Raw genomic sequence first — 22178 nt, forward strand, 5'->3', positions numbered from 1 at the left:
TTGCGAAAGAGAAACGAGGGAAGAAAAAAACAAATAATTTTTCTGTCTACCAAACGTGACATACATCTCTCAATTGCTTTGTCGGCCCTCAAAAGGCAGAGAAAGCCTTCTTAGGCAGTCATTCTGAAGACTGTTCCTCTAGTGCTAGCAACCAAGAGCTCAACATGAAACTCTTTGCAGCCCTGGTTTACAGTTGCAGCATCGTTTTAAGCCACTGTTCTGTTCCTTCAGCAAGTGGTCAGCCAGACATCGTAAAGAGAATGGAGACATGCCAGGAGGGGATTAATACTGTAAGTGAGCAGTCAGTAACAAAGAGCTTGTTTGGCCAGTTATCACCGAAAGGCTGGAGAGGGATTCTAGAATTAAGTTTTAATTCGAGTGAAAATCGATGTGTCTTAGCATTCTTGGGACAATATCTTGATCCTGTGCTATACACAACGGATGAAAGTCAGAATAACTGATGACACAAATGTATGGCCTACTGAGTTTGAATCGAATTGATTTTATAATTTTTTTAAAAAAAGTAATAGTTTTTGGCATCTTAACAGTACTTTTGGCCTTGCTTCATTAAATCATGCTTACCCTGACGAGAAAGAGAGAAGGGAATCTCTATCTCTACATTAGACTGAGATACTCAATGCGTTCAAGAAAAGTACGCAACATCAGGTATGTGTTAAATGGCGCTGAGAAAACGAAAATACAATTAAAAGCAATGCATTAGAGCACAATGTTGACAGCCTTCGTAGAACCAAGAAAACAAAAGTGGCCAGTAAAATAAAGCAAAAACTGCACATTGGTTAGGAGGGTAGTGTTTGATTGCTTTTGCATTAACTGTTCAACAGTTTCATTAAGTCGAAGAAATGAACTTTTTTTCAGATTGTTCCTTATCAAGCACAAATTTATTACTTTTACTGATCCAGGCAAGATGAGAATTTACGATACGTTCTACTCTTCACGGTGTATATTCTTGACTTAAGGTTAATTCCTTATTTAAGTCAAATCGAAACACACGGCGAGAGGTCATTCTAGTTATGCGGCATGGGAGAGCTAAAATTATAACTACTTCCCTTGCATGGGGTGTTAGTCCAACGCCTAACGTATCAAACTTCTGTATTAAATCATTAGAAGGAAAACAGATTGAAATAGCCGTGCAGTATTGCACGGAGTTTTTATCAGCGCACTTCAAAAAACCATTAAAATATTGCTTAACAAGTCTTAACAATAGAACATTCCTCCACAAGATCTTAAATGAGCTTAAAGGGAGGAGTTGTGGTTTTGCCTTTGGTTTGATAACCCGTTTCTCTCAATCATTACAATCTTCAAAAGGTACATTGAATTGATTTAAAAGAAAGCTGATAAAAAATAATAATAAGAAGAAAGATTAGTCAAATAATGGAAAAATGTACGTTTTGTGTTTTGTATTGACACTCCCTCTTTCAAACAGGGCGATACAGAACTACGTGGTGATCATGACGTTTTGCCATTAAACGCACTGCCAGGCGTTTTACCAGTTTTAGACATTGTTAAATTGTAAAGGAAATTTGAACAAGGAAGGCGTATTTTCAAAAACATGGCCAAAGTTTTGAAGTTTGTCGCGCGAAATCGTCTCAATCTTCCTAAATCTTACTTTTTGATGTTTTTTGTGTTAGGAAACTATATAGTTTGAGGTTTTGTTGAAGATTATTGTGTGCATCAGAAAAATAGACTTAAATATCGCGACATAGCTCTTGAACTAAACTGGCACACGGCATGACCTGAATCGACAACTGAACTATCTACGGGTCAGTCTTTTGGAGCGAAGAACCTGGGAACGAGATTTACTCGTCTGATAATCTGAAGGTCGCTATACCCGAATGCAATAAATAAAAATATTTCAAAGTGTATTAACGCAGTAAAGTAGTTTCTTTTTTTTTTTTTTCAGTCAATCTTATCAGATCTGGAAATAACGAAAATCTATATAACACTTGATTGACATTTGGTTCAAACAAAAGATTTTTAAGTTCTTACAAAAAAACAAAAAAGAATTTCGTGAGAAGGGATGCTACTGAAATTGATTCAGCATGATTATTAAAAAGTATCTCGTTATTGCTAAAAGAGGTGTTGTGCAATATTTATTTCCTCAGTTGAATTTGACATCTTCATTGCGTGTTATTTAACGGCTTGAAACTCGCTGAAACACCTGACGACAAAATTGACAAATTACTGGTAACAAGAAATTTCAATACTCAGCAAAACTATCATGATTCGTACGTTTTAATTGTTTTTGGATGAATTTGTAAAAGCAAGGAATTTTAAGACCTTTTTCGCGTTTTTCAGTGTTACGTTGAATCAGTGTTGGTTTTGTGGTTAAAGGTAACCATTTTAGCAATGCATTCTGCTTTAATTATACTCAGAAGAAAAAGCGAGGTTCTCAAATCAAGGCACTAATTTCAGGGAATGTACAACTGGCAAAACTATTTTTTCAATACGGATTAGTATTTTTGGTCAAAAGTTTCTGAATATCGAACAAACGTTAGTTTTGTTTGAAACTCTGAAACGTTACTTTTTGACACAGAAATTTTGACGGAAGTAACATGAAGACGCATTGTTCACTATGAATGTATCATTTTGAAGTCAGTTATTATTTCTTTGAGAAAAATTAAGATTTGAAAAACACAAACCTCGACACAAAAACAAACGAATAACAGTGAGTACTAGCTGGAAAGAATTTCCAGGACCGCGAAAACAACTCCATACTCTTCCCGGTAACTTCGTCTGGTGAGCGGAAATTATTACTCACGAAAATACTTTATAGGCGTCTTATCCTTTCGAAATTGTTCCGAGGTTAAATGACTTTAAAATATAACGTTCAACCTCAGAGCAATACAGAAAGGAAAACACAGCCTTTTTCATTTAAAATGAGAGGTGATAGTCTTAGAGATATTGTGATCAAATTCATTTACGGAAAAAATCGTGACCGACTTCAAAGAAACAAAATTACGTCAAGCTAACAAAGCCCTACAGCATCGCGTGATCGAGATGTTTCACGTTACGTACAGCAGGAAGTTCGATATTTAAGTTTATGATATAAATATAAATCATATTTGCTGACTTCACCAGGCTTTATAGCTTGTTCATTATAGGATAATCCCATATCAGTTTAATTTCAAAGTCAAGTCACATCTATATACCAGGCTTTACTTGAACTACGTACTAGCAAAACAAGTTCAAAATAAATACCAACTGCATTTTTTGGTGAATAGTCACTCGATATTTTCCTATCACTTTATCTTGCTTTGCTTAAAATGCTTCCTGAGCAACATACATTATGAAATCTCTTATTAATTCCCTGCGGGGCTTGTTTCTTTGTACAACTACTTCGGTTTTCTTTTCTTCTCTCTCTGGGGGAGGGAGTAATGCATATTTTTCAAGCTTGGAAAATAATACTGAAGTTATCTCCTGCCTAGAAATTGTCTCGATTCAAATCTTTTGATGGGGGATTGCTAATTGAAAGGGGAACACATTTAAAAGATGATCAGTGTTTTGACCCGAGGTCTTGTTTGGAAAGTATCTTGAAAAACACTGGGGGTGGAACAAGTAAAGACGCGAACGTCTTTCAAACGAAACCGATCGTGTCTTTAAGCAGTTTTAAATTGGGTGGAATCTCTGTCCTTTTTTCTCTTTTAATTAAAATGTATATTCTGGTATTGATATTGCAAAAAAAAAATCGAAGAATAAAATCAGTTGATCAAAGAGGTGAAGCCGTGGAGCCACTGTGCCTTTGTGTTGGCGATGAACGCTTGCTGTTTCTCAGTTATTTTAAAAAGAATACAGAACGAAATTGCTCCAAAGACAAGACGGAATTTAAGTTCCTTTGTTCGTCATTCACGCGCACTGAGCAATTTACAAATGTATTAACCGTTATCAACGAGAAAATCACACAACAATTGTTACAGAGATTTTAAGTTACAATGTTGACAGCACCAATAGGAGTTTATTTGGAAGTACAAATGCTAAATGCTAGTACCAGCGCCTGCTTACAACGGCGAAATTAAAGCTAAGTTCCAAAGTTTCTAAAGCTTCACACCTCTCGCATTTCTTGAAACAGGAAATCCTTCCTATGAATCTTCATATTTGTCCAGTGATGTAATCAGCAATTACATAAGACCGTGTCTCTAAGAAAACGTTAAAATGTACTGATATGAAAAAATTACCTAAAAAGGAAGTTACGTATAGTTTATGATTTAGAGTTCTGGCTTAACTTGTAAATATCTGATTCTATTTCCTGTTATACTGTTACGCATAAATTTAGAATCTTCTTGTGGTTTTTAAAATGGTCATTACTTTTAAAAACGTATGACCCAGCACTCTGTGAAATATTAGCATTTGATTTAGTTTCCTGTTTAACTGTTAGACGTCCATTTAGAGCATAATTCATTGTCTTTTTCAAATGACCATTTACCTTAAAAATGCATTAAGAAGCTTTCAACGCTATAGATATTTGATTTAATTTCCCTTTTTACTGTTATGTCTCAATATAACTTAAATAAAGAACTATCTCGTTGTCTTTACAAAAATGGCACAACGTTAAAAGAAAACATTGCGAGCCTCTACAAATATCATTGCTTGTCCTTTGGTAAAAAATAGCCATTAACTTTAAAAAGGAAGCGCTGAAGGGTCTCAAATATTCTCTTTAGCGTTAAACTGATTCAAAAGATGATGAAAGCCCGAGCCAGTATAGTTAAACATGACGTGGCTAAAATATTTGCTTTTCTATATATTTTCCCTGTGATTTATATTGATCTTATTCGAGAAAACAAAAAAATACAAACGATGAAACAAATTTGGCTTTATTAAAACTGTTATTTTTGGAAAGGACATTAAAGCTTCAGCCCAGACATCATTTAATACTAGACGGTAAGAGAGTATCTGTTGGGAGGTATATATGAATGAGTGCTCTCTTATTTTTCGAATACGATGCAAAATAGACTTGGTGACAAGAAAGAAAACATTCGCAGCAAGGCTAAAACAGTTTCTTAAACTGCGCACAAAAGAATAAGGAAATACAGTTTCTAGAGTATGTCTCAAAGAGGAGAGATATTGACAGCTTTATTTGAAACTGTTATAATTTATTTTTGTTTTTGTTCACCCGTCCATGTAGGCTCTACCATCACAAGGACAAAAAAATATTTTTAAGTGTTCTTAAACATGCAATATATGTTAAGTTTAGTCGTTTTATGTCGACGTTTACGCAGAAAGCGGAGTCATAAGCAGAAATACAAGTCCTACTATGTTATATTTGTGTTTGCACCACGTACAAACCCAAACATTTTTGAAAGGAAAAATCGTTCTCATGTTGTAATATAGTCTCAGTATATGTCATAATAAAGGGAACTAAATCGTTATATCTAAGTAGCCGGCTTTTTCTTTAGGATAGGGTTTGTATAGAGGCGCGCCCGGGTGGTCTTATGGTTCGCACGCGAGACTAGCCGGGGTCATTGCGTTTTGTTCTCGGGCAAGAGGCTTTGCTCTCATGGTGCCTCTTTCCACCCAGGAGCATTAATGGGTACCGGTGAATTTAATGCTGGGGTCTAACCCTGCGATGGACTAACATCCCATCCGGGGGCGGGAGGAGGGGTTAGAACACTCTTAGTCGCCACGTGTTACAGAATTAGAACCGGACGAGCGCCAGCTGTATGGGCCAATGACCTGATTTAGTCTTAACTTTACCTAGGGTTAGGGTCAAATATCAACAATGTGAGGTAATCTTCTCAAAAGCCAATATGATATTTTTCGTTCTAAACACTGAACCAGTTTTTTTGCAAATTTGCGTGCATTACGAGGGTAAAAAAGAAAACGTTTTAGGAACCGTAATTATATTGGTCGGAGAGCTCATCTTAAAACCGAGCGATATAATTCAGCGAGTTTTCTTGACAGGTTTACATCACAAGGAATTCTTGATTCATCTCTCATTCTAAGAGATCTGCGTAAGCAAAAAGTTTAAATTCCTACACGCAAAGATGACGTGACTCCTGAAAGTTACGTTGTATATTGAATTCATTTTGATGACGGCGTTTCAGAATTCCTTTCGCTACAATGTAAAAATTTAGTACTAGAAGGGAAAGAAATTATAAGCCAACAGAGAAAGTCTCAACGTTTTCGTTTCAAATGGAGCTTTCAAAAGTTTAAACTAGATAATTCGTGAAATACAAGACGTATTCTTGCCGTCGATACAGTGAAAGTAGCCGGCTTAATATTAAGGTACCCAAACATGAAAAAATGAAAAAGCCTACAGTCGTACATGTGCGTCGAGTGTTGCAAGAACTTCCGCGTTAGTCACTTAAGTCAATATTTCAGACCGTCTTTGGTATCTGTGTGATAAAGCGCGTAATCACTGAAAGGAAATCAGTAATTTTGAACTCCATATAAGGCCACTTTTTTGGACGAGTGAAAGCTCTAATATAACAAGTAAATGTAAGGGGTGAACCTTTATATCCAGTCAGTAGATTTACTGATATATTTTTCTGATGTGAGATTTTTTTTTTTGTAAAGACTTGTGCAAGGTTAATACCAAAAAATACCATTACGCAATATCCGTACCTTTTTAATTTTTCTCACGGAAGTTCTTGGTCGGGAAAGATATTGTGGCATGGCCTGGGCTCGATTACCAGCTGCTGTACGAGAAAGGAGCCCGCGCACGGGGAGGAAGGTGAACATGTCCAGGTTTTGTTAATTGTTCATAAGAGACCGGTAGGATTGTTCCCAGAGTATTTCTTGGCTAGGAATAAAGAGAAGTTAGATAAGATAAAGATAAGAACTTTATTAACGTGTCGAAGTCGCTAGCGTACAATGTACACTAATTGGGGACACCTATAACATGCGTACAATTTAGGAAGCTGTTATAGTGAACCACTTCTGTGTAGTGGGATGAGCTTTACAACGGTTCTTCTTCCTAAGTATTGAACCTAGTATTTCTTTTAAGTAGGGGAGTTTTGAAAGCTGAGCACCTTTAGTCCTGGCTACGATACATAATCTTAACAAATAACTGTCAAAACTAATTTTTACTTTTCTTGAAGTATCAAAAAATATAAGGTTAAGTGTACGTCAGCCAAAAGTGTCTCACTTTGCCTAATATCACCCTAGTTTCCTTATCATGAAGCGACTTGGTGTATTTCCCACTCCCCGCTGGATGGGATGCTAGCCAATCGCTTGGTTGCCCCCAGCATGGATGGGGAGAGGCACTGTGAGAGTAGTTTCTTGCCCAAGGACACAACATAATGACCCTGGCCAGGACTCGCACCCAGACCCCTCGATCCAGAGTCCGGCATACAAACCATTAAGCCACCGTCCCTCTACAATAATAAGCGCTACCAAAAGTATCTAACCCTTGAGTAGCAGTGTTAAAAACCCGACCGCGCCCAACAGCACATTAGTAAATTTAAAAACGTGTCTCCAGTAGAACCCTCCTGCACTGAGAGTGCTGAAGCGGTATTTTGACATAGACGTGAGACTTTAAAGAACTTTGGTGGTGACCTTCAAATTGTTCCCAATTGATCATGTACGCGGCATTAACGAAAACTTTACGATATGTTTGAGACGTCTTAGGTTATTTCTAAAAGAATAAAAAAGCACAAAGGCAATCACGATATGAAATGTATCAGGCACCAATCCCCAAGGACGCGATGAATATAGACGGGCGTGGTTAATTAAAACGGGAGCTTCGAAGTCCATTATACACCGCGATAAAATTTAAATCAAAAATTCCAATTAGATCTGAGACTTTGAAACAAGGAAAAAAGTAAATAAATAAACACACATGATAAAAGGGGTGAAATCCCTTCCCATTCACTGCTTTCTTTGCAATTGTTCCTTCGCAAAATTTTAAAGTATAACTGGATCAATCCAATAAAATTTAATTAAGTCTTGATTAAAACATTTTTTTTTTCAAGAACGGAGACGAAAAAGACTTTTTGAGCTGCTCCGAAAGGTTCAATATGTTTTGTCAGAGTTCTGGACGCGTTCCCAAGCTCTCCGTGTAATAAACACGTGAAATATGTGCTTTTTAAACAGTCCTATAACTGTTATTGACTAACAAAGATCTTGACACTTCGCGTACGTGCCTTCGGTCAGTATATAGTCTGTGCTTTACAATATGCAGTGGGGTTTTCAAAGAGGTAAGATCTTTTGGTCAAGAGTGAACTCTTAAGACCGTGTGTATCAATTAGCCTTTTGGTTGCATCGCCAAAATACCTAGATGATATTTTTTCTTTGCTAATTTAAGGGCAATTCACTTGTGCAGTAGTCGCATTTTTATGGTATGTTTCAATTCTGTTATGACATTGCTGACGGTGTTATACAATAGGCCACTTTCGATGTATTAATATTCAGCTTGATAGTGAGGCCTAGAGGACACAAACAAAAGAAATGATCACGAATGAACATGGCCATTCAATTTCCTTTGTTTGTGTTCTCTAGGCCTCACTGCCAAGCTGAATTTTAATATATCGAAAACAGTCTATCGGAAAAATGGTGCACCGCAAAGTGTGTCATGGATAGAATGGATACTCGAGCGCCCTGATTACAGCTTAAAGAATGCTGATCTTTCAGAGTATGACTAACAATCGTGCGTTGTTTCACGCGAATGTAAATGTATAACGCAAGTCATATTCTAGGACTGCAGTCATGTATTCTACCGTCATAAACACCTTGAGAGGACTTAGCAAACACTCGCTCCTCTACGTGGTTCTCGTGGTTGCAACATCAACTGTGTTTCATGGCAGTAAAATATATGGCCCTGACTTCTTCATCACTAAAAAAAAAAGCTGAGACTATTGAACTCTTTAAACTCTTGTTTCGCACTACTCCTTTTGAAATGCACCGCAGTGCCATTCTTGTACAGATCTGATAACACAGGAAGTATAGTATAATGCACAAATCTGATAACAACTTAAGTAACAAAGTACCGCATGAACAACGAGCAGCGTGGCGAACGTGATCTGATACATTCTAAACAACGTACATTGCCATATAGAAGACACGGCATCGTATTTTGGGTGTCACTTTCGGCAATCAGCTGAACGGTGCAAGGCAAAGGTTGAAAGCGTTGCCTGCTATAGGCAAGAAAATGCAATATTTTTTAACCCTAGTGTTCAGCTGCAGTATAGCTCTGAGCTTTTGCTCTGTTAACTCTTTCCTTATTCCACATGAAGGCAACGAAAAGTGCCAAGAGGTGAGATGAGAGGCTAGACAATTTTGCTTGTTGTAGTTCCGACCATCGGATATTATGGGTGTTGTGTGTACACTTTAATTGGGGCGCACTGCTTGAGATTTCGAAACACGTACGGGAAATATCAGGGCTGAGGAATGTAAGATCCAGAGTGAGCATAAGATCCTGAGTGGCAGAAAAACAGTGACCGGATAAATCGATCATATAAAATATATGTGATAACAGTTTTATCCAAGATTTGGGGATCCCTCTTAAAAACAAACAATCACCTGTATGCCCTCGGGAAGGAAGAAATTCAGTGATTCTACGTCTCATAATTCTTGTTTTCCTACAGAATTAGTCGAGTGTTAGAGTTAGCGGAAAATACTCCTCATTTGCATTCGCATATCGGCTAAGATGTTTTTAAAAGTGGTTATTATCTGTTTGTTTCAGTACACAACCTATGAGGATTGCGTGAAGGAAGCGCACACGGCGGCCGCAAAATGTCGAGATTCAAGACTCCCACTACTCACGTTCAACATTTACGAGGTTTGTGATGGATATCAGGACAAGTTGAAATGCCTATGTTCTACTCATTGCGCAAAAGGTCAGTTAAGATGAGACCCCTGTGATACTTATGTCACAAATATAATTTGTCTTAGCGTGACATGCGATTTTATCTATCATCTTTAAGGGATGCAAGGGAGGCTTATAACGGAGGGGTTGAAGTTGTACCCGAGGGAAAAGGTGTTTATATCCGTGATCAAAATTTCCTTCTAAATTATTAAGTGGTAGTTTAAGAGTTGATTTCTCGGCCAAGCTTAACAAATGCAATTACGCCAATCATTCCCCTGTAAATATGAGCCAACATAAAGTAACAATTAACAGTCAATACAAGCCGAGGTACTTATCTCCTAATACGCATGCGCCGCCTTTTTTTTTTTTTTTTTTGCGCGGGCATTCGGAGCCGCAATGAAATACACTGCTGTGCTAAAGAAATGCAACGGAAATTCAATGCTAACGAACGACATTTTGTTTCCAACGAAATTTTGGAAGACCCTTGTTTCAACTGACAAGAAATTTCGAAATTTAGCCTGCTGCGTAAAACTTTGAAAGGAAAGTTTGCGGTAAACGATACACGCCAAGTGCGTTTCTCTTTTCCGGATTGAGTCTTCGTTTGATTATTTCCGACGTTGATGTTTTGCAATCGGTTCATTATGGTTGTGTTCACACTTGGTGCCCGAGCACTGATGACAAGGCACCGGCACAAAATAGTGTTGCGTTCAGACGCGCTAGTATAAGTACCCAAGTGCCATTTAGTGCCAGAGTATAAGGTCAAGACCTTGTGCCCGAGCATGGGCAGTGTCCCCGAATTCCGGTGTGAGTAATTGAAAAAAGGGTGTGTACACATTCAGATTAGTACCCGCGAAACTCGTACTCGGGCACCGTGCTAGGGCACCAAGTGTGAACACAGGCTGTGAATCAATCCCGGTCGTTAGTACCATTAGATGAGCCAACTTGTAAAAGGAAGCCTATGGTTATAACAATTGTTTTCTTCCTTCTTTTAAGCATCTTGCCTGGAGTGCTTCAACAAAATGGAAAAGATCGTCGAAAGCTGCGAACTGTTTTCCAAGAAAATAAACTGTGACCTCAATGCCAGTGCCTCAGCTCAGGAATGCGAAGAAACAAAGATTTCTCTCATCAAGTACTGCAGTAGCCAGGAATGCAAAGGTACGTATGGTACTTCACGTAAACCAAAAGGAATTTCAGTCAGTTAAAAAAAGAGCGCGGTTTAAACCAGCCACTAAAAACATATCGCCCAAGGGGCACACCAACTTTAACCCAAAAAATATTGCGCGTACAGTTGTAATTCATTTGTAATATTTTCGTATTTCGTAGTCTGTAAAGATCTTTACTGTCGCAATGGAGGCAAGTGTGCAGGACCCAACGCTTCTTTGTGCGCATGTCCGCCAGGTTACGCGGGAGCTTTCTGTCATAAAAGTAAGTGCTGGCTTCCTACTTTATATTTTTTATTTTTTGAAGTGAAAAGCTCGGAATGAAATCAAACAATGCAAAGCTCTCTGTAGACATTTAATCAATCTTAGATTCTTAAAATACGGTGTAGCGTTCATTTAAGGTTGAAGATTGCTCGTAATTAGATTCAAAAACGCGAAATTGGGCTAAGTTAAGTCGTACTGCTGCGAAAGCTTAGTTTAGATTAGCTTTGCCGTGAAGTCATTCCGTAACGCTACCAATAAGCATGTAAGATATTTCACTTCCAAGATGAAAAAAAATTTAGATGCTTATTATATGCAGTAGACAAATTAATGGTTAGTGGTTAGCAATAGTATAGATTTGAATGATTCTGCTGAGCAAGATCCGTTAACGGTTGCTCCTTTTTCCTTTTGAAGGTAGATGTGCAAGATTGCCATGTAAAAATGGAGGCACGTGCATCGGTGAAAACCTCTGTAAATGTCCACCTCCTTATTCTGGTGCTCAGTGTACAAGAAAAAGACTGGGAACCAGAGACAACCCGGCACCAAACGCACAAGCAATTCTTGACGCCGGCGATAGTGTAGGCAGCGGCATGTACTGGATCCAACCTCCTGGTGAAACAGCCCCGGCTCAAACTTACTGCGACATGAGCTTTGCTGGTGGAGCATGGATGCTAGCTAGTTATGGTTACGTTCACACAACGGGAACAAACTCCAACAACAAGGCCATTCCTAACATGAATAGTCCCTTTGGTTTCGCTTGGCTTCCAACCCAACGTACCTCCTCTCATGGCGTGATTAATTTACCACACGGGGCGGTAATGATGACAAATAACGCTGGTTACATGATCATGGCTGCGGGTAATAACCCAGCCACGGGTGGTATCAACCAATATGCATACGTGTACCGTATTTACCTAAAGAATAACCCTTACAACATAACCTTTGCAAACCATAACCGTTATAATGGCGGACAGCCGGGCCGTATGCATATCGTTGGTTTTGTTGTGGAAGCACTGAAAGGAGAAAGTGGCGCATACGGAAAATATGCCCTTGGGGAGGCCCTTGGGGTAACATGGTCCGACTCCTACCCAACCGGTTACGGTTTTTATGACCAAACCACGCCTTATGGAAGCTTTACCAAGGGTCCCTTTTTCCCGAGTGTCCATTCGGGTTCGGGACGAAGCCCGTGTTCTGGATGTACCCCTACTACTAACTACGAGCCTGATGTGGTGGATGGGACCCCTCAGTACACACATCATGGATGGTACACCGCTAACGGGTGGGACAAAACAGGTCAAACCTCTATTTGGTTTAAGTGAAAAGCTACTTTACTAAAGAAGGTTCCATTAGAGTAGATAGCCTACTGGACAAGTACACTCTTTAGAGTCATTACATTTTCGAACTCTCATCACTTCAAAGCCAGTTATTTAGTTATACATCTAAAATTCTAGAAAGAAAGATTTTAATCAGATTCGCTAACAAAATAAGCTCCCCTTAACCACCCAACCTTGTTCCACACAGAAATCAGAATCTTGTGTGTAAACGATATCTGTAGACTAAGTTTAAGGTGTATCGCTTGTCGGTCATAGATTAGCAATAAGAGACAATCAGCATTCATCGAATTGCTGCAGTCCTTAGACGTTTGCAGCAATGTAGTCATATTCGAGAAACTTTATAATTCGTAATTCGGTCAACCGCAAGTCGCGCAAAAATGTTTTAATTCAGGCACATGTCTCACTGAGAAAATAGAACAATTTTCAACACAACCAACGCAGTACAACTTTACGCAGTATTTTGGTGCGTGTTACTGGTATCTGTTCGCGTTATAAAGCTAACTTCAGCTTTGAAATTGGAACAGCGTTAGGGACTTGAGACATGCGCTTCGCCTTGAAAGGAGTCCTTGATATTTGCACTCTGTTATCGTTTAACAAACAAGTACACTTTGTTTTCGTAGGAATGAAGATAGATCACTTAAACTTTAATTTGATAGCGGTAATAGCTTTACCACAGCTTGTTTTATTCATTAAGATATACAACATGTCAAGATACAGAAGAGTTTTGAAAATACTGATAACTGTAAAGTACAAGTACTTTCTTTATTTCGCATCCCAATTTGCGTCCGTCATTTCACTGTCTCAGTTCTTCTCGATGGGAACTTTGTTTCCAAGATCCCTTTCTCCCGCTCTCCCCCTCCTTATCATTTTGTTAGTCCGACAACATTTTCGATCCCATAGTACATTGTAACCCTCCCTCCCACGAAATTATGCTATGCCATTGTGAAAATTTCGTAGATGAAAGGATTTGCCTGTTGCCAAGGTTACAAGGAAGAAATTCTGTCTAGTCCGTTGTACGCAACGACGCAAAGACCAGAAAAAATACAGAAAATAAAGAATAGAAATTATTAAATTCTAAACCTCAAATAATGCATTTCTAGTTTTCTGATTGGCTCACTGCATCTCGGTTGCCAGCCATTATACCTGCGTTTGACAAAAACTGGAAATGAGTTCGGCAAGTGTCGAAATACAAACATGCGCACATACTAAGATTATGTCTTCATCAAGGTTTCTGTCCGTTCATATTCTGCTAAGGAGAGAGAGAGCACTGGAGATCTTATTCATGCCACGTTCTTTGGGCTATAAAAAAAGCAAACGGAGGAAACTTTACGGATACGGTACCGGAAGTTTTTGCAATATATCAATTGAAAACTTTACACACCTAGTAAAACTCAAGAAACATTTCAGAAGAAGTAACTGCGGTGATTACGTAAATACATTCATTTCTACTCCATTTCGCGAATACAGTGACAACAAGGAAAAAAGTGCAACAAGTGTTGCAAATAGAGAGAACTTCACGCTCACAATACCCGGTGTTTTCGGCTAGGTTGGAAAACATGGAATCCCCGAATTTGGAACCGGAACCAGAATACTCGGAATACCCGCAATACCAGGAATCCTCGGAATGACCGAAAAATAATAAATTTTAAAAATGTAATTAAATAAAAATAAAAATAAAACAATAAATTAATAATTAATTAAATACAAACTTTCTTCTGATAAATATGCAAAACGCAAAACAAGGAAACTTTCAAAATTTTTTACTCGCCACATGGTCCATTGTCTTTGTTGATGGTACTCCTAGCGATTCTGAAGTGCATAGGCACTGTTTATCAATCTTGTGTTGAAAGATTTTTTTTTTTTGATAAACCGCGCACAATCAAGTAGTTCAGAGACAGCTGGAAAACGGGCAAGTATTATAGAGGGTCGAGGGTAGAAGTATTCCTTCCGTAATTGTTGATAGTAAGAAATGTTGACAGGATATGTTTAGACCGCTAGAGGACAGTCTGTTTCTGGAAAGCTCAATTATCTCAGACAAGTCAGAACGAGACCCGTCCACATATAGTTTAAAAGGTGTTGGCGGGGTCCACACGACTCCTGCAATTCGCAAATAATTTCTCAATCCTTCATATATAGCTTAGCTCTTACTGGTATGTCTGCTAAACGTGCTGCTAAGTCAATACGTTTGCAAAACAGTTTGAACAATAGTTTTGAAATGTTAAGATCATGCACAACAGTTTTAAGACGTAACAAAAACATATCTTCTTTACTGCCTTCAACTGCTGGAACTTTCATGACAAGCTATTACAGCAGAAAAGCAAATGGATACAAGACTACTCATCAGAAAAGATTTCATCTAAACTCGTTCCCGGGGCCTTTTCCCTGGCTCGGGGAAACGAGGTTGGATTTCAACCGGCCTAAAAAAAATTAGAGTGTGTAAATGAATACCGGCGAATTTAAAACGGTAACGCACGTCCCATTCAGGGGGGAGCTGAAATATTCTCGTCGCTTCATGCTCCAGAAACTGGGTTCGATTCAGGCTGTCTGGGCCACTGGCCTGACGCAGATGTTTTTTTTAGTTCTATTATGTGCATCTCCAACAATGCCATACGTGGTTATCCATTTTACCTCACGTTTCTTTGTCAGTTTCCTTGTTTTTCTTTTTACATATTTATCAAAAGAAAATTTTGCATTTAATTATCTAATCTCGTTATTAATTGTTCATTAATTATTAATTTATTTTTATTTTAATGTTAATGTTATTTTTATTTATTTATATTTTCAAAACTTATTATTTTTTGGTCATTCCGGGTATTCCGAGTATTCCGGTTTGGGTTCCGAATTCCGGGATTCCCTGTTTTCCCACTTACCGTGTTCTCGGCACCTCGTCAGGAACACCGGAAATTATTTATGAAGTCTAATTAGTACTTAAATAACGACACCGGAAGTTTTCGAACAAAGGAAAAACACGACAAAACGTGTACACCCTCAATAACAAACGGCGCGGCTTTGTGTTTCGGATCACGGTAATTTTCAGCAAGTTCAGTTACAATTGCAGGCGAAGCCTAAAAACGGTAGCTGTTTTTGAAGAAAACAGGTGGCAAAAACTTGAAATGCGGAGATTCTCAGCTTTAGTTTTCAGTTCCTGTCTGGCCCTGAGCCTCTGCTCTGTTCAGTCTGTTCCTTCACTGACCACTCAATCGGACTCAGTTGTGAACAGAACGGAAAATTGTCAAAAGGTAAGTGTAACTGCAATTTCTGAAAGCCTAAGAATTGCAGATTACGAAGGTATATTTATTAAAATAAAGAAATGAAGGTTTTCCGAATTTAGCGCCCTATTTCCTAAAGTACAGAGGTTCACTAATCAAGTTCGTTTCCGGTCGGATTTGAGCCGGGGGCACGCGATCAACATTGCCATGTCTTCTTGACACCTTTCTCTGAACTGAAAACGGTGCCGGGAAATTTTGATAAGTTGTCTGGTTTGTTAATGGGCAAACATGCATTTTCTTCACTAAAATAGTCATAACTGTTAAAAGAAGCAAAAAATAAAAATTCTCCGACACTGTTCTGTTGCCGGATTGTCGGGCAACATTCTCTCCAAATGTCAGCGAAAAACGGCGAAAACTTGCCGAAAACGAATTCAAAATGTGCGCTTCACTCGCTGAAATTTTCGTTTCGAGATACGAAGGAAAATATACTTCCGGCGTAATGAGATAATTACACAAAACGTGTCAAAATAACGACGCGTTGATCGATAAAGCGAAAGGGCTCGTATCATTACTAAGGAGCCCCAAATGTTGCCTCCGGCACGAAAGATCCTTTGCATGATCTGAATTGCACCGCTCGTGCGCCCAAAATAGTTTTCGCTTCTGTTTGCTCCTTTCGATTTTTAAAACGAGGATAGAGCGCACTCGTAAACAACGTGGAGGAAGAATACTGATTGAGTTGAGATGTTACTGTTACCGCTTCGAACGGCGAACGGGCCTGTGAAGTAATGTTTAGCGAATGTCAAACGTCTTCGTCGTCCAGTCCGGGCAAAGTATTCTCCTGCTCGAGGCGGGAACCTTTGTCGCTAGCAGCTAACGCACCAGCCCAATTCTGATCGAATGTTTTTGAAATCTTTTTCCCGCGACTTTTTCCTCTGTGGTACTTTCTTCGCACTTGCTAATGGACAAAAACGTTTGGATTTCTTTGACGACATATTTACGTTTAAATCAACAATCTACAAACGGAGAACACTCCGAACAGCCCGTCGACTGCCAAACACTTGACAATCGTACATACGTGGCAATCTGTCACGCGACTTTTTAATGCAAGTTTACTTCTCGTAACAAAACGTTTGAGATTATTCAAACTCAAAACTGAAGGACAAACAATGTGAACAGAAAACCTCACCGAAAAGTTACAACTGAAATCAAAATTCTCGTTAATCCCGGGTTAGCTTAATCGGGCTTTGAAAAACCCGACCCAGAATCGCCATACCTGTAGTAAATATAGTGATCTTGAGTTTGTCATCATAACAAAAACTTTTTATTAATCAAATTACCTTCATCCAGCTACGCTGGAGTGCACTTGAAAACGTTTTTGACTTTGTACATGTCGAGTAGACTTCGTTTCAAAACGGTAGCAGAGTAAAGAAAGACACGAACAAATCTGAAGAAGAGTTTTGGATTAACGTACGTGACCTTGAACAAGTGCTACGAGAAAGTAATAAAAACTTCAAAGGAGGAAACAAAATAACATAAATAATGATATACATATTGCGTATTCGTCTTTTCACACACTGATCAGCAATTCACAAAGGAACAGAATAATTAATTTTCAGCAAAGAATTTCCTAAAGATATAAGACTGAATGTCTCTCTGGGCCGTACCCTCAATTTTGTATCCTTGCGGTATTTTAGAACCTACATGACCAAAAGAAAATTTTCTCTTGACATGACCTAAGAAGGCCGTCGCGAAAACTTGTAAATAGAACTGTTCCCGTTTGTTGACTGCCGCTTTATTTTTTATTTAATTCAGTACACCACTTACGAGGATTGTGTTAAAGAAGCGTCTATGTTGGTTGGAAAATGCCGGGGACAATCAAATCACTCACAGCTCACGACTGACAATAACAAAATTTGCAATGAGTATGAAAAACAGTTGAAAAGCCTATGTTCCGCCAACTGTGCTAAAGGTTAGTTGTCATAAAACCCTCGCGATCTTTATGTTATAAACAACCTTCGGCCTTGTCAAAGCAAAACGTAGGCATGCGAGTAAAATCCCAGCTGTGATAGTAAGATTCAGGGCAGCTAGCTTATGAAATTTACATTATGAGTGAAGAAATAAAGCGCTAGGCAAGTTGACGACATACTGAGAAATATTAGTAACCCTGGACCTAATTCAATGTTGATTCATTTAGAGGGTTAAACATATAAAATGCCGTAAAATATTGATCACCCCGTCCCAAGTTCAATCCGTGAAAAATTAATCCCCTCCCCTCATTTTATGTTGATTCTATTACGCTAAAATGAAAAATGGCGTGAAAAATTGATCCCCGCCCTTAATTATTCCACTTAAGGGCTTTCCATATAAAATGCCGTGTAAAATGTGTAAAATGTCTAAAATGCCCTCCCCTAATTCTGTGTTGATTCAATTTAGGGACGGACCATTACAAAAGTGATTGGGGGATGGGGATGGGGGATTTTTGACTCGCATAAATTTGTTTTTTTTTTTACCTGTTGACTGTGCAAGATTTTTTTTCAACTGCAACCCTTTGTACGAATTTCTTTTTTAATCTGCTTCGTACCATATTCACCTGTGCGTGGTGCGTTTGCTCTGGGCATCTATGCGGTGATCTTTCTTCGCTTGGTAGGACAGTCTAGAGAAAGCGACTCCAAAGTGCTGACGTCGATGCCCGCCACTAGGTCTTTGAGGGATTCTTTGCAACTGAGCGCTTGCTCTGACACGGTTCTCCATACAGCAGCCGTTTGGCAGTCGGCTGTCTGGCATTCAGACATGGCCAGTCCATTTATCTTGTGCTTTCTGTAAGAGGTTATGGACACAGGATGCTGGTCCGTTACAGGACCTCCGTGTCCTGGATTTTATCCAGCCACCTGATGCGGAGGAGTCTACGGAGACAGCTCAAGGCAAAGTTGTTATGTTGTTTGGCGTGTCTTTTGAATTAATGAAAGGGTTCATACAACAGCTTTTCCAAAATCTACACACAGTGGCTTTATATAAATGGGATCCAATGACAGAACACTGGAAAATTTGTCAATATTTAAACACCCCCGTTTTGAGCACTTTGTAATTTGGCAGAGTTATAATTAGACTGGTTTGATACCACAGTGCGACCCTTCTTCTACGTGATTTTTTTTTTCTTGGGTTTCTTTTGGAACAATTTTTTTTCCTGCCATTTTCCCTCGCTCGGTTCTTTTGTTTGGATTTCCCTCCACCTTTCCCCCCCACCCATCACTTTTCTAATGGTCTGTACCTTAATTTAGGGCTAAAATATAAGAAATCCCACGAAAAAGCCTTGTTCGATGTTGATTCTGTAAAGTTCTTTGAACTATATTAAGTTGAGGGATGGAAGGAAAATATCACGAAACAAATGTGCAGGCAAAAAGTAGCCTGCCCAGACTGGAAGGTTTATGAAAACAAGGCCAGAAAATCCGAGCTTCAAATGTACCGTTAAAATGGCATTTTACCTAGCCTCGGGCTTTTGTGACAGGAAACTGTTATGGCTTCAAGTCTTTCCCTTTCCTTTTCCAGAGCGCCCTCAAAACCTCTTGGAACATGTATAAACGATGCATAAACGCTTTAGAGTACTATAGACGAGATTTTACAATTACATAAAACTACGACGCCATATTCTAGTACCATATTCTAATTGTATAATCTTACTCATTTATAGCATCTTGCCTCAATTGTTTTGACAAAATGGAAAAGATCGTAGAGAGCTGCAATTTTTTTTCCAAGAAAATTAAGTGCGACCTCAATGCCACAGCTCAAGAATGTGAAAGAACAAAGACATCTCTCACTAAGTACTGCAACAGCAACGAATGTCAAGGTGACTACCGAGTATTTCTATTTAAAATTATTATGATCATTTTAACTATGGCATATGCCCTGATTGGCTGTCTTCTAAAAGTCGATAATAATATCCCTTTCAAGGACAACACGCATGTGATCGTGGTCTACGAGCGGGAAGAAAACCGTGAGAGGAGTTCAAATTTCAGTAAAATTTAGAAACCTAATCCGCCAGGTGGCACTGATACCACTGATACCACTGAACCTCAACTGTCGCTTAGAAAATGTAACGCGGTTATTAACGAGATTTAATATCGTTGCATTTTCAGTCTGCAAAGATCTCTACTGCCGCAACGGAGGCAAGTGCGCTGGACCAAATACTACATGGTGCACATGCCCACCAGGATACACTGGAGCGTTCTGTCAAAAGAGTAAGTATAGCGGCCTCATTGCATAACGACTGTTAAAAGGACGGCTGTTAACTGAAGAAACGGTGAGTCTCTCTTTCAGAAGCACACGGATGTTCTACTTTTCGCTCTTATACGACAGAAAGAGGTCCCTCAAAGTCTTAGGGTTGAAGGATAATTTTTGCCAATGATATTTTGTCCGACATTTTTCTTTATCCTCTTAAGGTAAATGGGTAAATATTATGAAACAGGCCAGTAGCTACGTATTGACCTGTAAGAGCGGGAAAAATATAGTGGTGACATACGGAGTGGAAGAACCAATCTGCGTATGACCAGTATGATATATTTACTACCTTCTGATAAATAACAAAATTCTCGTTTTCTTTTAAAGGTAATTGTGTGAAAAAGCCGTGTAAAAATGGCGGTACATGTATTGGTGAAAACCTCTGTAAATGTCCACCTCCTTATTCTGGTGCTCAGTGTACCAGAAAAAGACTGGGAACCAAAGACAACCCGGCACCAAACGCACAAGCAGTCCTTGACGCCGGCGATAGCAAGGGCAGCGGCATGTACTGGATCCAGCCCCCTGGTGAAACAGCCCCGGCTCAAACTTACTGTGACATGAGTTTTGCTGGTGGAGCATGGATGCTAGCTAGTTATGGTTACGTTCACACAACGGGAACAAACTCCAACAACAAGGCCATTCCTAATATGAATAATCCCTTTGGTTACGCCTGGCTTCCCACACAACGCACCTACTCTCATGGCGTGATTAGTTTACCACACGGGGCGGTAATGATGGCAAATAACGCTCGTTACATGATTATGGCCGCGGGTAATAACCCAGCCACGGGCGGTATCAACCAATATGCATACGTGTACCGTATTTACCTAAAGAACAACCCTTACAAAATAACATTTGCAAATCATAACCGCTATAATGGCGGACAGCCGGGCCGTATGCATATCGTTGATTTTGTCGTTGAAGCGCTGAAAGGAGACAGAAGCACGTACGTGAGATATGCCCTGGGAGAGGCCCTGGGGGTAACATGGAGCGACTCCTACCCAACCGGCTACGGTTTTTATGACAAGACCACGCCTTACGCAATTTTTGCTAAGGGTCCCTTTTTCCCAAGTGTCCATTCGGGTTCGGGACGTAGCTCGTGCTCTGGATGTACTCCTACCAATTATCAGCCTGATGTGGTGGGTGGGAACCCTCAGTACACACATAAAGGATGGTACAGTGCTAACGGCGTGGATAAAACTGGTCAAACCTCCATTTGGTTTAAATGAAAAGTTACTTTACTAAAGAAGATGCCATTCGGCGTAGATAGTCTATTGTACAAGTATCTCCCTTGAGTCACTGCATTTCACTCTTAGTCTCGAACTCTGTTACTTCAAAACCAATTATTGTGTTGCAGTTGTTTTCAATGAGCGCCGTAAAACCAAAACCAAAGTAATCACTCTGGCCAATCACAAAGGACACAGACAATAAAGTGAACCAATCAAAATTCGAAGAAATTACATGTAGCTGACGCAAAGCGCGGGAAAACGTGTGCGAACGAGTCACGATTGGTTTTGGTTTTACTTCTGATTGGTTGAAAAAGTGGCGCGAGTTTTTTAAGCCAATCGTGTAGCGTAGTAAATGCAAAACCAGTTAATTTTCGACCCTCAAATGAAAACTCCTCTATGCATCTGCAATACGAACAAAATGAGCTCCCTGTTTACCCCTGACCTAGCTTGTTTCACGTAGAAATCAGAATCTTGTGACACTCTAAACGATACTTGTATGCTAGACTTAAGGTGTATTGCTAGTCGGTCATAGTCTAGCATGTAGAGACAAACAGTAATCATCGTATCACTTATATTGCTCGGGGATGTAACTGCTTGGTTCGGGGTTGCAGTGATGTAGAAGCTTGCAGTAGTGTAATCCTATCCCAGACATTTAATAAACGGTGTAGGATAGCGGGTAACGAAGGCAAGGTCAGTTGACGTCCAGAAGACAGGGTTCGAACCATCGGTCGATCGGAAGTCGCACATGTCTCACTGAGAGGAAACAATCATTTAGTGTACGTGTAACTCAAATGTACGTAATAATTCGACTTGAGCATTCAATTGGACAAACGTTAGTGACTAGACACTGCGCTTTGCCTTGACAGTAGTCCTCTGATATTTGCTTTCTGTTGTCGTTCAGCAAACTAGTACGCTTCGCCTTCGCAAGAATAAAGATGACTTAATAGTGG

General features: G+C 39.3%; 3 protein-coding genes across 5 annotated transcripts in view; 2 read left to right on the plus strand and 1 right to left on the minus strand.

Moving 5' to 3' along the window:
* The window catches only part of LOC110061337 (fibroblast growth factor receptor-like 1), a 40444-nt gene that overhangs the window by 5575 nt on the left and 12691 nt on the right, over nt 1–22178 (minus strand). Inside the window, exon 6 of one of the 2 annotated variants that reach the window (XM_089291138.1) lies at nt 6229–6757. The exons of the other annotated variant lie outside the window; for it this stretch is intronic. Coding sequence (XP_089147264.1) covers nt 6644–6757 — 114 coding nt within the window. The 3' untranslated portion in view covers nt 6229–6643. Of the gene's footprint in view, nt 1–6228; nt 6758–22178 lie in introns of those variants that run through there. 2 annotated transcript variants of the gene reach the window in all.
* Nucleotides 122–13293, plus strand: LOC110061207 (uncharacterized). Of its 2 annotated transcripts, none has more exons than XM_089291109.1 (5): nt 122–290; nt 9638–9791; nt 10754–10915; nt 11084–11185; nt 11596–13293. In XM_089291109.1, the coding sequence occupies exons 1-5, from the start codon at nt 165–167 to the stop codon at nt 12498–12500; spliced, it is 1449 nt and encodes a 482-aa protein (XP_089147235.1). In that variant the 5' UTR covers nt 122–164; the 3' UTR covers nt 12501–13293. The 2 variants fall into 2 exon arrangements, with proteins under 2 accessions (XP_089147235.1, XP_020623695.2); XM_020768036.2 differs by lacking the exon at nt 122–290 and adding an exon at nt 8945–9208.
* Nucleotides 15489–22178, plus strand: LOC110061213 (uncharacterized). Its single transcript, XM_020768043.2, has 5 exons — nt 15489–15754; nt 17537–17693; nt 19413–19568; nt 19858–19959; nt 20327–22178. The coding sequence occupies exons 1-5, from the start codon at nt 15629–15631 to the stop codon at nt 21226–21228; spliced, it is 1443 nt and encodes a 480-aa protein (XP_020623702.1). The 5' UTR covers nt 15489–15628; the 3' UTR covers nt 21229–22178.

Source organism: Orbicella faveolata, unplaced genomic scaffold (genome assembly GCF_042242905.1).
Source record: "Orbicella faveolata isolate gen_17 unplaced genomic scaffold, um_ofav_v1 contig_1, whole genome shotgun sequence".
In the NCBI taxonomy this organism is placed as follows: Eukaryota; Metazoa; Cnidaria; class Anthozoa; order Scleractinia; family Merulinidae; genus Orbicella; species Orbicella faveolata.

Excerpts from the sequence above, each read along its gene's own strand:
- LOC110061213 (XM_020768043.2), top strand. The coding sequence starts at position 15,629 with ATGCGGAGATTCTCAGCTTTAGTTTTCAGTTCCTGTCTGGCCCTGAGC. Across the intron at positions 17,694-19,412 it reads TTCCGCCAACTGTGCTAAAG|CATCTTGCCTCAATTGTTTT; the intron begins GTTAGTTGTCAT and ends ACTCATTTATAG. Across the intron at positions 19,960-20,326 it reads TGGAGCGTTCTGTCAAAAGA|GTAATTGTGTGAAAAAGCCG; the intron begins GTAAGTATAGCG and ends TTTCTTTTAAAG.
- LOC110061207 (XM_089291109.1), top strand. The coding sequence starts at position 165 with ATGAAACTCTTTGCAGCCCTGGTTTACAGTTGCAGCATCGTTTTAAGC. Across the intron at positions 9,792-10,753 it reads TTCTACTCATTGCGCAAAAG|CATCTTGCCTGGAGTGCTTC; the intron begins GTCAGTTAAGAT and ends CCTTCTTTTAAG. Across the intron at positions 11,186-11,595 it reads GGGAGCTTTCTGTCATAAAA|GTAGATGTGCAAGATTGCCA; the intron begins GTAAGTGCTGGC and ends TTCCTTTTGAAG.